The following is a 14,839-nucleotide window of genomic DNA, read 5'->3' on the forward strand; positions in this document are numbered from 1 at the left end:
GGAAATTTGCTAATCATGCTATGTACATTCTCAAGCAAATCGTCGCTATAAACCACAAACCGCACAGCACTATCCCCAAGACACACCACAGGCCTCGAGTCCAAAAAGAAACCCACCGTCACTCTCTGCTTCCTTCCATGAAGCCAATTCTCTCTCTAGTCAGCTAGCTCTCCTTGGCTCCCAGGCAATCAAACCTCCCAGAGCAGCCTACCATCTGGAACCTAATGTAAAATAATGCACAAGACTTTTGCAATTTGCCATGCATTTTATTCACAATTTGTAGTTCAGTAATCAAATTTTATAATAAATAGACATTTGTTCTTGAAATGTGGTTATAAACAAAATGTTTATTTTCAAATAAAACATCTGCAAACAATCATTTTGCAGTGTTAAGACATGATCAGCAGTTTTATTATACCATAAAGTGCATTTAAATTTCTAGCTCTGCAGTGATAATCAGTACATTAATATACCATGCATTATAGCACAACTCTTACCATGAAAACCTTAAGGTACAACTTTATAAATGATTCATACTTTATTTTTGTCCTTAAAGTCCCAAATAACAATCAGCTTCAGTGATATTACAATATTTGCTTTTAAAGATCTGGAAAAATTGCAGTAAATACTGCCATAATGGGATGGCCACAAACCTGCAAAACTCTTATACACTTACTGAAGAGATTTAGCTTCATACTTCTGTTGCCAGATCTATATTTTGTTTGATTTTTATTTTCTGATGCTACTCTTCAACATTTTAATGAATCAAATTCAATCAGAATGTCACTGAACAATTTGGGCGCTGCTTCTCTAAAGTTATTAGACATTCCTAAAGTGATCAAATTCCTGCAGCTTAGGCAAGTTAATGCATAAATATCAGTTGCATTGGCACTAAATACCTTAACATTTTCTCTTAAAAAAAAACACAATTTACTCGTCTCTATTGAATGCAAGACTACGTAATCAGATTGTAGATAACAAAAAACAGGGTACTTGTTTCGTCTTGAATGTCATAGCTCTGGGTAATTGTATTGTTCCCAAAAGAGCCTCAGCAATTAAGGGTTAAACCTAAATTTTCATTAAATCTAACATTTGTCTTGTTTTTAAGAAGTGAAGAGATATTAGAATTTCTCCAGTGAGGCAGCACCACTGACAAAATGGGATTTGGAAAACATCAACCATTCCAAAAGGCAAATAATTTTAAACATAAGCAACTGCAGTTACCATGAGATTCATGGGCAACACTACATTGGTTTCCATCATTGTGCTTTTGTTCATGTTATTGAGGATCTGGGCACAACATTTTCCATTTTGTAAAAAATACTAATTAAAAAAGAAAAGAAAATTTAAATAAAAAAGGAAAATTATCTTCCAAAATGCAACTGAAAAGATGATCATTTGCAGCAATGTAAGTCATTCAACATATTAGGCAATAAGTTTGAAAATTAATGTCCAAGTACTAATTTAACTAAACATAGCACAAAAAGTAAGGAAATTTGTGTTTGGTAGATTATTTCTTTGTTGTAACAATGCTTCTTGGCAATAAATCTTATACCGTTGGAAAGCCTGTTTATTTCCCTTTTAAATGGTGCCACATTTGTAAGGAACATGCATTTGTGGGATGAGCAGCAGGGCTGAGTATATGGGTTGCGCCCATGAAAAATTTGCCAAATCTTCTCTGCCAATGCCAAACAGCTTATTCTGCTGTTGCTATTGACTCTTGTTTTGAGCTTCTGGTACCCCCAGGTGCTGACAAAAATGGGATGCCATCCCACAACAGTGTGTGACCAGGCTGGTGACCAGCATGAGGAGGAGGTGCCAGGCTGTTATGGCTGTGTATGGTCCTTCCACACGTTACTGTGGCTCCTGTTTATTAAATGAATAAATTGTTAAATTGCCAATATGTCTTGTTTTTTCAGACTTCAATCATCCAATCCACCAAACAACACCGGACAAGAGTCAATGGCAGAATAAGCTGTTTGGCATTGGCAGAGAAGATTTGGCAAATTTTTCATGGGCGCAACCCATATACTCAGCACTGCTGCTCATCCCACAAATGCATGTTCCTTACAAATGTGGCACCATTTAAAAGGGAAATAAACAGGCTTTCCAACGGTATAGGATTTATTGCCAAGAAGCATTGTTACAACAAAGAAATAAATTACCAAACACAAATTTCTTCACTTTTTGTGCTATGTTTATATTTAACAAGATTTATCCAAAACATTGTATACTCAGTACAAATCAGTAATCGTAATTTCTTTTAATAACTATATTCACATTAACCAAACTCATCAGAATAGAAAATAGTCTCTATCTTGGTTCTCGGGTAAATGACATTCTTTTCCAACCTATTCTTTCCAATTATAAAAAAGGTACATTCGATAGTCATGACTATAGCACTTACAAAAGGATAATGAATGGCTAGCAATTCCCCCAGGATCCTGCAACGTGTTTGAGGAACCTCAGGACAAACCACATAATTTAATGGACAATCAGATACAGATTTTGCTTTGTCACATTTAAGTATCAAGAGATCAAAGTGAATGATGACCTGTTTTTATAAGTATGACAGCTTTCAGAGTTCTACCCACATTACTTCTGGGGAGAACAGTGAGAAGCATTTTTGCTCTGTGTTGTTCGTAGCACCAAGATATATTATTGACTGAATGTCAAATCATGATCATGACTCAACAGCTTTTTTTAAACATGGATGTTATTTTCCTATATTACAAAACTTAGAGTTTCAAAAAAATGGCAGAGTACAAAACAAAATTGGTCATCCCGTAACTTTCAGCCTATAGCATATTATTAGTAACTTTTGAAGATGAACTGAAACAGAAACAGTGACTTTCATACATGATCTTGACTGGATCAAAAAGTTGTCTGTTACCGCGAGTCTGAGGATTGGAGATACAAGGATGGAATGGTAATGGCCACTAACAGTGCAACCACGCCAGTTAATAGCTGCAGAAGTGAGAGACAACGATCAATCTGCTCCTCTAGCCGTCTGTTGGACACCATTATTTTAGTGATCTGTTAACAGAATGCAATATAAAGACCAAAATTTAATCCATCCATTTTGTATTACTGTATTCTCTTCATCATTATGAATATAGTCATGCACAATGTAGACAAGTTGAAATAATTGGCTAAACATTTTAAATACAAATGGTCATATAACTGAGGCTATGACAGAAGAAACTACACAAATGACATCCTGCTTCAACTAGCGAACAAAAAAATCAACATTTAAAAAAATAATAATAGCAGTAGAGTGCAAATTGCCACCACAATAAATGCATGGCTCAGTAGAATATATGAAACTAGTAAACCTAAATTCTAGCACCTCAAGGTCACTGCACTAACCCATTTCACTTTGGTAACAGACTTTCTCATTGTGACAGACACAAAAAGCTGGAGTAACTCAGCGGGTCAGGCAGCATCTCTGGAGAAAAGGAATAGGTGACGGTTCGGGTAAAGACCCTTCGCATTGTGTTGCTAGAAAATGTAGAAACCTACAATGGACACAACTGATTTATTGCTGAAGTAGGAATTAATACTTCTTTGAAGTAGACATTTTTCTTACAAATTTGCAACATCTGCATTGATATTTATGGTGTATACAAAATGTAAACCATTATCTCAACAAAAAGGGCATAAGAAAACCACACTGATGGTGAAGGGGAAATTGGGGAAAAAAGGAGAAAGGTCAGTGATCGGTCTTGAGCAGTAACATACATACAGGATCATTTGTCGAAATGCCAAATGGCTAATGTTGACTATCCAGACCACCTTGACATTAAAATTCTCGTCTTCCTTTTGAAACCCTTCTGCGGTTTTAACTTGCAGACTATAATCTGTAGTCGTACAATGTTCAGATCACCAAGCTTTTGCACTACTTTCTCGGTAGTTTGACTATGCTTACAGATGTCCATGGCCAAAACTCGAATATTTCCTCCTTGTACATCTCAATATCACTCATAGCTATTAAAACCTCTTATCATGCTACTGCTATACTGTCCTAATTTGTAGAAATTAAAGAACATTCAATTTTAAATTTCCAGCATGTCTAAAATAATGGGAAGAACTAAACAACAACTGTGAAGAGAGAAATGGAGTTAGGGTTTCAGGTCAAAGACACTTTGTCATAATTGGGAAGGAGAAACAATAAGTTAGCTTTAAGTTGCAGAGAGGGCTGAATTGGGAGGGCTGATTAGAAAAAGGATACATCCTTTTTCCTCAGTACCATATTTTACTTTGATAATGTTCCTGGTTAGTGTTTCAGGAAGATATTTGCCAAAAGATTCTCATATAATCATTATGTGACACCGTATAATAGTAGGGTGGCAACAGTAGACTAGCTGTTTGGACACAATGGACTAGATGCTACACAACAGGTCAGGCAGCATCCCTGTAGAACATGGATAGGTGACATTTCAGGTGAGGATACTTCTTCAGACCGATTGTGTGTGTGTGGGGGAGCAGGAAGATGAAATCTAGACGAGGTAGGGGAGGGGCAAGACTAGGACTGGCAGGTAATAGGAAGATACATGTGAGAGCAATAGGTGGCCTTTGCCCAAACATATACCCATCAAACCCCTACCCGCTCACCTTTATCCACCTATTTTTTGACCACCAGGTGGCGCCAGCAATGGCTGCCTCGCCAACAGTCTGTCTGTCCCTTCCTTTGTTGTTTGTATGCGTTAAATGTATGTTTTTAAGTGTTCTTTAGCTTGTTTTATGTGGGGGGTGGCAGGGGGAGTCGGGGAAACTTTCTCTAATCTCTTACCTCGACGGAGATGCGCTTTTTTCCCGTATCCTATCTCCGTCCGCATTGCGGCCTAACATCGAAGAGTTGGCAGCCTTTGCTGGAGACCAACTTCGAGAGTACAACTGCAGGAGCCTTCGGACTTACCATCGTGGAGCCCGCGATCCCTGTCGGGGATCGACCTTGGGGCTCCAACCGCGGGAGCCTGCGGACTTTAGCATCGCGGAGCGTGCGGTCTCTGGTTAGAGACCGACTTCGGGAACTCCAAGCCCCGACGCGGGGACTTCGACCGCCCCGACCGCAGGAGAATAAAAGAGGAAGTTGGATTCTTTTGTGTTCCATCACAGTGAGGAATGTGGGGAATCCATTGTGGTGGATGTTTATGTTAACTTCTATGTAGTGGTGTGTCTTGTTGCTTTCTTTTTAGTATGGCTGTATGGTAATTCGAGTTTCACTGTACCTTAATTGGTACATGTGACAATAAACTGACCTTGAAACCTATTACCTGCCAGGCTTGGTCCTAGGTAGGATCCTCTCCTCAGCTTTCTTCCTCCACCCCACAATCGGCCTGAAGTTAGGTCCCAACCCGAAATGTCACCTATTCATGTTGTCCAGAGGTGCTGCCTGATCTGCTGAGTTACTGCAGCACTTTATCTTTTTTTGTAAACCTCAGCATCTTCAGTTCCTTGTTTATACATTTTAGCTGCTACACAACTTGAGCTGAATGTACCATATAAGCTCCCTTTCCAGAGGGTGACTCAAGTTACCAGAGGCCACAGAACTACAGTCCTGCATGTGGTCAGGAGGTGGTGCAACAGACCCCAGCATTTTATGGTGGGGTTGAGAATTATGTTAGGGTTGAGAGTATGGGACTGACATTTTGAGGGTGGAGAATTTGACAAAGGAAGCAACTCTGCAGGTTTGAGAAGGGAACCAAAGCTCTTAGGTGGGAGGTAGGAGTGGAAGAGGGGCAGGAAACTGTTGGGAAATACCTGGCAAGTAAGTTACTGACTTAAAGGTTTCTCAATTTGGTGCACATTGCCCTGGGTTGTTCAATAATGAGCAGCCATGAGATAATCAAGTTTCGCTCTAACGCTAATTCTCTGAGAAAATAAAGGCCTCTGCTTAAAGATGTAGGTTTGATCTTTTTTAAATTTTGTCCGAGCTTGATTATATGGTCATAATTGATAGGAGTAGCATTAGGCCATTATGCTTTCTTTAATTTAGTTCCACGAACCAGGCTTTAAATTCAAACACCAGGTCAGGTAAAAAGAAATTGTCCAGTGGGCAATAAAATAGTTCCTGTCTCCTTTATGGGCAACACATTAAAAAGGGGAATGCATCATTTTGGATACCTGCAGCCAGAATCTAACAATTTAAAAGAAAATCTCTGGTTTTAACACTGTCCATGTATTTACAGGATAACTATATAACTTCTGTGCAAAATTAGATAAAAATTCTAAAATCGCACAATAGCTTTGCTCAAAGACATTTCTTGTCAGTAAAGTGTCAAAGGTCACAAGGGCAGTCAGTCTGCAGGCTGGGCCTTGGGACCAGCCTTCTGAGACCAGAGCAGTTGGACCATTCCCTTTTGTAGGATATGATAGTGGTAGTGAGGCCCTGAGCGTATCAAAGAAATTAGCTGCCATCAAACATTTTAGTTCATATACACCTTGGAACCACACATTACTTTGAAAACAATTATGGTTTTGGGTCTGGGCCAGACCATACTCAAAACTTCACCCATTGCTTTTCAGTAATCCAGTATCATCCCACAATGGGAAAGGAGTTACAAGGAGGCTAATAAAAAACGAGGCCAATTCATTCTGAATGCAATAGATTCTTACAACACTCCAACACATTTCACAATATCTTCATCTGGCACTGGACCAGATGTATTGATCAGATGTATTGATCATTTAAAGTTTTAAGTTGCTAAGAATACTATGACTGCCAGACAACTGGAACTTGCTTGTCAATAAAATGTCAGTATAGCATTGAGCAGCAAGAGGCACAATGCATCATGGAGTACTAATCATGGTTTTATCAAGGTTAGGTTTCAAAATCTAAATAGATCAGAATTAGATTAACATATCATCTACACATGCAACACAAAACAATTAGTTCAAAATGATTGCTTACCTACCTTTGAATGCAAATCTTCTTGGTTGGAAAAAACTGTGTGTCCTTTACCGAGATTCTCTTTGGCTACAGCAACAGGCCTGGAGCTTTCAATAACATGGCACCTTAATCTGCAAAATGTAATTTAAAATAACTTCAAAAATTTAGTTATGTAGGAAAAAACTGCAGATACTGGGTTACACCGAAGATAGACAAAATTCTGGAGTAACTCAGCAGGACGGGCAACATCTCTGGATGGAAGGAATGGGTGACTTTTTGGGTCGAGACCCTTCTTTGGACTGAGTCAGGGAAGAGGGAGACACAAAGATAAGGAAGGGCAAGGTGTGAAAAGATACAGTGGGTTATTGAAAAAAATGTGCAGGTCACATGTTAAAGTTGCGAATGAATAAAATATGAAAGAAACGTGCCACTGCAGTTGGTTAGAGCATTTTTTCTATTAACAAATGATCACACCAAAAATTGTCACTTTGAAATTGGCACATCTCAACAATCACCAGTGTCTAGTCAGTACGTCTTGAAGCACAGCGAATGTAATGTTAATATCAGTATTGATATTTTGAAATCCAAAGATGTCCAACACATTTAAATAAGGAGGCAAATAGTAAGATGCTAATTCTGCAGCATTATGGATGTTGTTACAATTTGAACTACAATTTTCACATCTTCATGGTTACATACAATGGGCAGCCAAGATTTTGAATGCATCATCTGAATGTCAACAGTTATTTTTTGTGGGGTTGATGGTGGGGGGGATTGAAGTGGGCTTAAATGGGCAGGTCTTCAAATGAGCCAAAGACTTGATGGACTGAAGGCTTTAATGCCGCATCATTCTATGAAAGTCAGTGTGTGTGACTGCTTTTTAAAATTCTAATATAATGATTATTTTAAAATGGGAATAAACAAAATGATTTCAATCCAACAGATTTAGTTATGCTCATTACATTACAGTATTGAATTTCATCTCTCTATAAATATACCTTTGTTTTTAATTGCACTCCCCACACAGGTGTTTGCTCAAGCATATTCCTCATTTAATATGTCAATCACTCACAGTTTCATACTCATTCTTTCCTGATCATTTAAATTGGCCTTTTGTTCTAAAAGGTGAAGTTAATGAAAAATTAAGGATAGGCTGAACTTCCTTAAGTTATTGACACCAAGGAACCTCAGAGTTGATGACATCACAAATAGTCCAAAGGCATTCAGTTCATGACAGCTTTGCAACTGGAGTTAATATACATCACATTTTGAAAGGATCTTAAAGTTGGTCATTAATAGAATTCCAAATATACATATATCAAACCAACCAGTATCTCAGATCAGTATGCATTTCTGATTTTACCATGATGCCTGCTAATGTAACCGACTACAAAAAATAACCAGTCAGTTTTTTCTGCACGTTTACTGTCAGCTGCATCAGGACAGCTGACAAGGACAGCTGCTGAAGGAATCAGACAATTAAAGTTTTTGCAATATAAGAAAATAACTGCAGATGCTGGTACAAATCGATTTATTCTCAAAATGCTGGAGTAACTCAGCAGGTCAGGCAGCATCTCGGGAGAGAAGGAATGGGTGACGTTTCGGGTCGAGACCCTTCTTCAGACTGATGTCAGGGCAGCGGGACAAAGGAAGGATATAGGTGGAGACAGGAAGAAAGAGGGAGATCTGGGAAGGAGGAGGGGAAGTGAGGGACAGAGGAGCTATCTGAAGTTGGAGAAGTCGACGTTCATACCACCGGGCTGCAAACTGCCCAGGCGAAATATGAGGTGCTGCTCCTCCAATTTCCAGCGGGCCTCACTATGGCACTGGAGGAGGCCCATGACAGAAAGGTCAGACTGGGAATGGGAGGGGGAGTTAAAGTGCTCGGCCACCGGGAGATCAGTTTTGTTAATGCGGACCGAGCGCAGGTGTTCAGCGAAGCGATCGCCGAGCCTGCGCTTGGTTTCGCCGATATAAATAAGTTGACATCTAGAGCAGCGGATGCAATAGATGAGGTTGGAGGAGGTGCAGGTGAACCTTTGTCTCACCTGGAAAGACTGTTTGGGTCCTTGGATGGAGTTGAGGGGGGAGGTAAAGGGACAGGTGTTGCATCTCGTGCGGTTGCAGGGGAAAGTGCCAGGGGTTGGGGTGGTTTGGGTAGGAAGGAACGAGTGGACCAGGGAGTTACGGAGGGAACGGTCTCTGTGGAACGCAGAGAGGGGAGGGGATGGGAAGATATGGCCAGTGGTGGGGTCCCGTTGTAGGTGACGGAAATGTTGGTGGATGATGTTGGATCCGCTGGCTGGTGGGGTGGAAGGTGAGAACGAGAGGGATTCTGTCCTTGTTGCGAGTGGGGGGAGGGGGAGCAAGAGCGGAGCTGCGGGATGTAGAAGAGACCCTAGTGAGAGCCTCATCTATAATGGAGGAGGGGAAGCCCCTTATGTTGGATCTGCTGGCTGGTGGGGTGGAAGGTGAGAACGAGGGGGATTTTGCAAGTTTTTGCAAGTTCCCTGCTTTCTCTACACTACCTGCCCTTCCACCTGTCTACGTATCATCTGCAAACTTGATCACAAAGCCTTCAATTCCTTCATCCAAATCAATTATGTACACTGTGAAGAATAACGACCTCAGCACCAACCCCTGCAGAACACCTCTTGTCACTAACAGCCAACCAATAAAAGCCCCCTTTATTGCCGCTCTATGCCTCTGCCATCCAGCCAACCTGCTATCCATGCTAGTAACTTCCCTCTGATACCATGGGCTCTCATCTTCTTCAGCAGCCTCACATACAGCACCTTATCAAAGGCCTTCTGAAAATCCAGGTAAACCACATCCACTGACTCTCCTTTGTCTATCCTGCTATTTCCTCAAAGAATTCCAACAGATTCATCAGACAAGATCTCTCCTTCACAAAACCATGTTGACTTCGGCCTATTTTATCATGTACTTCTAAGTACTCCGTAACCTCATCTTTTATAATGCACTCTAATACCTTATCTATAATACCTTATAGAGTGGGGGCGTGGCTGTGTTCTGCAGCTGCGGCTCACCGGCAGTCTCTCCGTTTTTTTGTTGGTTTTTTTTGTCATTGTCGTTGTTAAATGTACGTTTTGTTTTATTTTTAATTCTGTGTATGTAGGGGGGTGGTGGGGGGGTTGGGGGAAACCTTTTTTTCAAATCTCCTCCTCAACGGAGATGCGACCTTTACCGTGTCGTATTTCCGTTCGCGCTACGGCCTAACATCGTGGAGTCGGCGGCCTCCAGCTGGGATCGACCTCAAAGACTCCGGTCGCAGGGCCTGGACTTACCATCTCGGAGGCTTCGGCCGTGGGCCCTGCAGACCGCAACGTCGGGAGTTCGCAGGTCCCTGGCTGGCGACCGGCTTTTGGGAGCTCCAGCCGTAGCAGCTTCGACCGCCCCGAAGCGCGAGGTACGATCAACCCGCCCGCAGGCCCTTCATCGCCCTGCGTGGCTCGGCCGCAGCACTTTCCATCGCCCGGTGGGGGCTCAGGACTTTCATCGCCCTGCGTGGCCCGGCCGCAGCACTTTCCATCGCCCGGTGGGGGCTCAGGACTTTCATCGGCCTGCTCGGCTCGGCCCTGGGACTTTCCATCGCCTGGTGGGGGCTTCAAAAAGTTGGGAGCCTCGATCACCTCGTGGCACCACGGGAGAAGAATGAGGAGGAGATAAGACTTTGCCTTCCATCAGTGAGGGTATGCCTAGAGCAATCACTGTGATGGCTGTTTTGTGTAAAAAATTATATCTGTGTGTCTTGTGCTTTTTAATGTCTACTGACGTGAGAGGACGCTGGCGTTGAGTATTCGCCGCTTTTCCGTCAGGATAGTTTGTCTGTTTGTTTCTATATTAATTGTTTTTGTAAAGCGCTTTGAGCATGTGATAAGGCGCTATATAAAATAAATGGATTATTATTATTATTATTATCAACCACTGAAGTCAGGCTAACCAGCCTATAGTTTCTACTAGTCTTCTGCCCCACTCTCTTCTTGAGCAACCGAGTAATATTTGCAATTTTCCAATCATCTGGAACAACCCGTCTCTAGTGATCCTTGAACGATCACAACTAATGCCTCCACAATCTCTAAAGCCTCCTCTTTCAGAGCCCTGGGGTGTAGTCCATCTGATCCAGTTGAGTTATCTACTTTCAGACCTTTCAGCTTCCCAAGTACCTTCTCTTTAATGATAGTCATTCCACTAACTTCCACCCAATTTCCTAATTTCCAGCAGTCCAATGTCCACTCTTGCCTCTTTCTTACTCTTTATAATATTTGAAGAATTTTTTGTTATCCTCTTTTATATTATTGGCTAGCTTACCTTCATATTTCATCTTTTCTCTGCATATTGCCTTTTTTGTTACCTTCTGTCGTTTTTTAAAAGCTTCCTAATCCTCCAGCTTCCCACTAATCTTCACAATGTTATATACCTTCACTTTTTAGTTTTATGCCTTCTTTGACATCCCTTGTCAGCCATGGTCGCCTTATTCTGCCTTTAGAATCTTTCTTCCTCTTTGGAATGAAAAGATCCTGCATCTTCCAAATAGTTCCCAGAAATTCCTGCCATTGCTGTTCTGGTCATTCCTGCTTGGGTCCCTTTCCAATCATCTTTAGCCAGCTGCTCCCTTATACCCCTGTAGTCACCTTTGCTCAACAGAAATACGGCCATATCCGATTTTATTTTCTCCCTTTCAAATTGCAGGTTGAATTTTATATTAGTCACTATCTCCCAGTGGTTCCTTTACCGTAAGCTCCCTCCCTCCCTAGTCCATTACACAATTCCAAATACAGAATTGCCTTTCCCCCAGTAGGCTCAACTACAAGCTGCTCTAAGAAACTATCTCATAGGCACTCAGCAAATTCCCTCTCTTGGGGTCCAGTACCAATCTGATTTTCCCAGTCCACCTGCATATTGAAATCCTCCATGACCACTGTTTCTTACCTGCAGACAGGCAGCATCTCTGCTTAGAAGGAATGGGTGACATTTCAGTTCGAGACCGTTCTTCAAACTCTTACATGCTGATTGTATCTCCTGATGTAACTTGCACCCTACTTCCCGGCTACTGTTCAGAGGCCTGTAAATAACTCACATCAGGGTCCTTTTACCCTTGCAATTCCTCTGCTCTACTCACAATAATTCTACATCTTCTGATCCTATGTCAGCCCTTGAATTTCAAGGACTGAATTTCATTCCTTACCAGAAGAGCTACCCCATCCCCTCTACCCTCCTGCATGTGTTGTTTCGATAGGATGTGCAACCTCGGATATTCAGCTCCCAGCTCAGATCCTCTCTCAGCCACGTCTCCTTAATGCCCACAACATCACACCTACCAATTTCTAACTGCACTATTCAAATATAACTCCTTTAATTTGGTATTCACCACCCCTCTTCTTACATTTGCCCTAACTTTACCTGACCAGAGTTTTTTAATTCTTTCTTGAACTTCCTGTCCTATTACTTCTGGAGATTTCCGTAACCTCTCCTACACTTTAACTTCATCCATCCCCTTTGCTCAGGATTTCAGCATCTGCCGTGTCTTGTGTCAGAAAAGTAAAAGTGCTGCCGCAAGTTCTGGTGCTCTACCAGAGTACCATGGTTTTTTTGTAAGCAGTGATGGCCAGGACGTAGCAAGATGGTTAAAACAACATAAAGGCAGCAGCCAAGACTCAATTCCTAGTAGAATGTACTGCACTCAAGATTCAAAATCATTTCCCACTATTAAGTGGATCCACAAAACTGTTTTGTCTAGGAAATAGAGGAAGATCTTTCTCTGTTTCTATCATGAAATATTTCCTTTCACCAATATTCTTTGCAGAGATCAACTCAAAATATAGTTTTCAACCAATTGGAATGGATTGCAGTTCACCCTTGCAATTCCTCGAACTGAAATGGATCACTCAAATTTGGAATTCCATTGCAACTCAATATCAACCATGTGCTTCTGCTGCCCAAAAGAGATTAGCAATCGTGAATGTTTTGACAAAAACATGCTTTGGACCAAACCATCAGCAGTTTCATGGTACGAATGCACCCGACTTAGAAGTTTATGTACCCCTGCATAATACAAAAACAATTCTGAAACAATGAGCATCCAGAAAGCAGCCAACCTGCCTGTGCATCATCAGATTATCTGTTAGTAACCCAGTTTTCATGAAATAAAAAGATATCTCTGACCATTGCCACTTTTGATTACATTTTGTACTAAGTGTTCCACTTCAAAACAAATAATCAACCCCTGCATGATTTGACAACCAAAGTAGGTAGAAACCTAGTCAGTTTGTTCATTCATGTGAATAATCGCAAAAAGCTTGACCACACATGGATAATTGGATCATACTTCACTGCTCTTCATCCATTGATTTGATAAAAACCTTAAATAAACTCAATGAATAAATGTTCTCAACGTCTGATACAGTCACATGAAATCAGCCAATCAAACAAACAAGCGAGGGGGCGGGGGGGGTGTGGTTGATGGGCAGATGATTCTTATGAAATTGGGAAGAACAAATCACTGAAATGTTGGTGGGCAAACCTTTTAGAATCAACGATTGCTGTTCTATTAACTTTAAGATAGTTATGGATAAAGATAGGATGGGCCCAATTGTGAATTGGGGGCAAGGCCAACTTTGATGGTATTCAACAGGAAGTTGCTCAAGTTAATTGGAGTAGGTTGTTTGCAGACCAAGGAATGTCCAGAAAGTGGAATGTTTTTAAGTGTGGCAACAAGGCCTCAGGGTATGCTTGTTCCTGTCAGAGTGAAAGGCAAAGCGTTTTCTTTCACACAAAGGGAGGCGGAACGAGCTGCCGGAAGAGGTGTAGGAAAATAACTGCAGATGCTGGTACAAATCGAAGGTATCACAAAATGCTGGAGTAACTCAGTGGGTCGGGCAGCATCTCTGGAGAGAAGGCTGCCTGACCCGCTGAGTTACTCCAGCATTTTGTGATACCAGAAGAGGTAGTTGACGCAGGTACTATTACAGCAATTAAAAGGCACTTGGGCAGGAACATGAATAGGAAAGGTTTAGAAAGGTATGGTCCAAACATAGGCAGGAGGGACTAGTGTAAATGGTCGCCGTGGGCAAGTTGCGCTGAAGGGCCCATTTCCAGGCTGTATGACTCTATTGTTGGATAAAAGCCACAGATTAAAAAAAACAGGTGCAAAACAAAAGGATTGAAGAGTTGCAAATTATGAAGCCAGATGAAAGAATGTAGATGTAGATGGATGGGTGAAATAGGAAAGAGTCCAGCTGGGGCACAATGGAGGGGGAGGGGGACAGTTAGAGGTTACCTCTATTGGAGAATTCAAATTTAATACCATTGTGTTTTACGCCACCTAAGTAGAACATGAGGAGCTGTTCCTCCAGTATGATTGTAGCCTCACTGGCAATGGGAGGCGACCCAGGTCAGAAAGGTCTATATGGGCATGGGAGGGGAGTTAAAAGGGTCAGCACCAGGGATATCCAGGGTTTGGCAAAACCGTCACGGAGTCTAAGCTTAGTCTCGCCGATGTACAGGTCACATCAAGTACAGGAGGTCACATCAAGAACATGATGCAGCAGATGAGACCAGTACCTCATATTCTGCTTTCATAACTTACAACCCAACAGTATGAACACTGAATTCTCCAATTTTCGGCAACCTCTAACACCCCCCCTCCCCCCACTTTTCTCCATGACAGCCCCTTTCTTACACCACCCTCCCTGCCATTTCCCTTCAATCTACTATTCCTTCCACTGACTTCACAATGCACAACTCTTGAACCCTTTTGTCTCACACCTTTTTTTAAAAAAAATTCTGGGAATTCATCCAACCATCTACCTAGCAAAAACCATACTCACCTGTGTTCATCTATTACTTTGTCCTGCCCCATCTCTTCCAGCTTTCTTTCCCCTTCACTACACTCAGTCTGAGGATGGATCCTGGCCTGAAACGTCA

At 41.7% G+C, this 14,839-nt stretch overlaps 1 protein-coding gene across 1 annotated transcript in view; it reads right to left on the minus strand.

The window, feature by feature from the left end:
- Positions 1-261: 261 nt before the first annotated feature.
- Positions 262-14,839, minus strand: part of mospd2 (motile sperm domain containing 2) — a 42,983-nt gene continuing 28,405 nt past the window's right edge. Inside the window, exons 8-10 of the mRNA XM_078408997.1 lie at positions 6,918-7,023; positions 2,894-3,036; positions 262-1,323 (exon numbers count right to left, since the gene is read on the minus strand). Of these exons, the coding sequence (XP_078265123.1) occupies positions 1,275-1,323; positions 2,894-3,036; positions 6,918-7,023 (298 nt within the window). The 3' untranslated portion in view covers positions 262-1,274. The remainder of the gene's footprint in view (positions 1,324-2,893; positions 3,037-6,917; positions 7,024-14,839) is intronic.

The sequence above is a fragment of the Rhinoraja longicauda genome, chromosome 12 (genome assembly GCF_053455715.1).
Source record: "Rhinoraja longicauda isolate Sanriku21f chromosome 12, sRhiLon1.1, whole genome shotgun sequence".
Classification (NCBI taxonomy): Eukaryota; Metazoa; Chordata; class Chondrichthyes; order Rajiformes; family Arhynchobatidae; genus Rhinoraja; species Rhinoraja longicauda.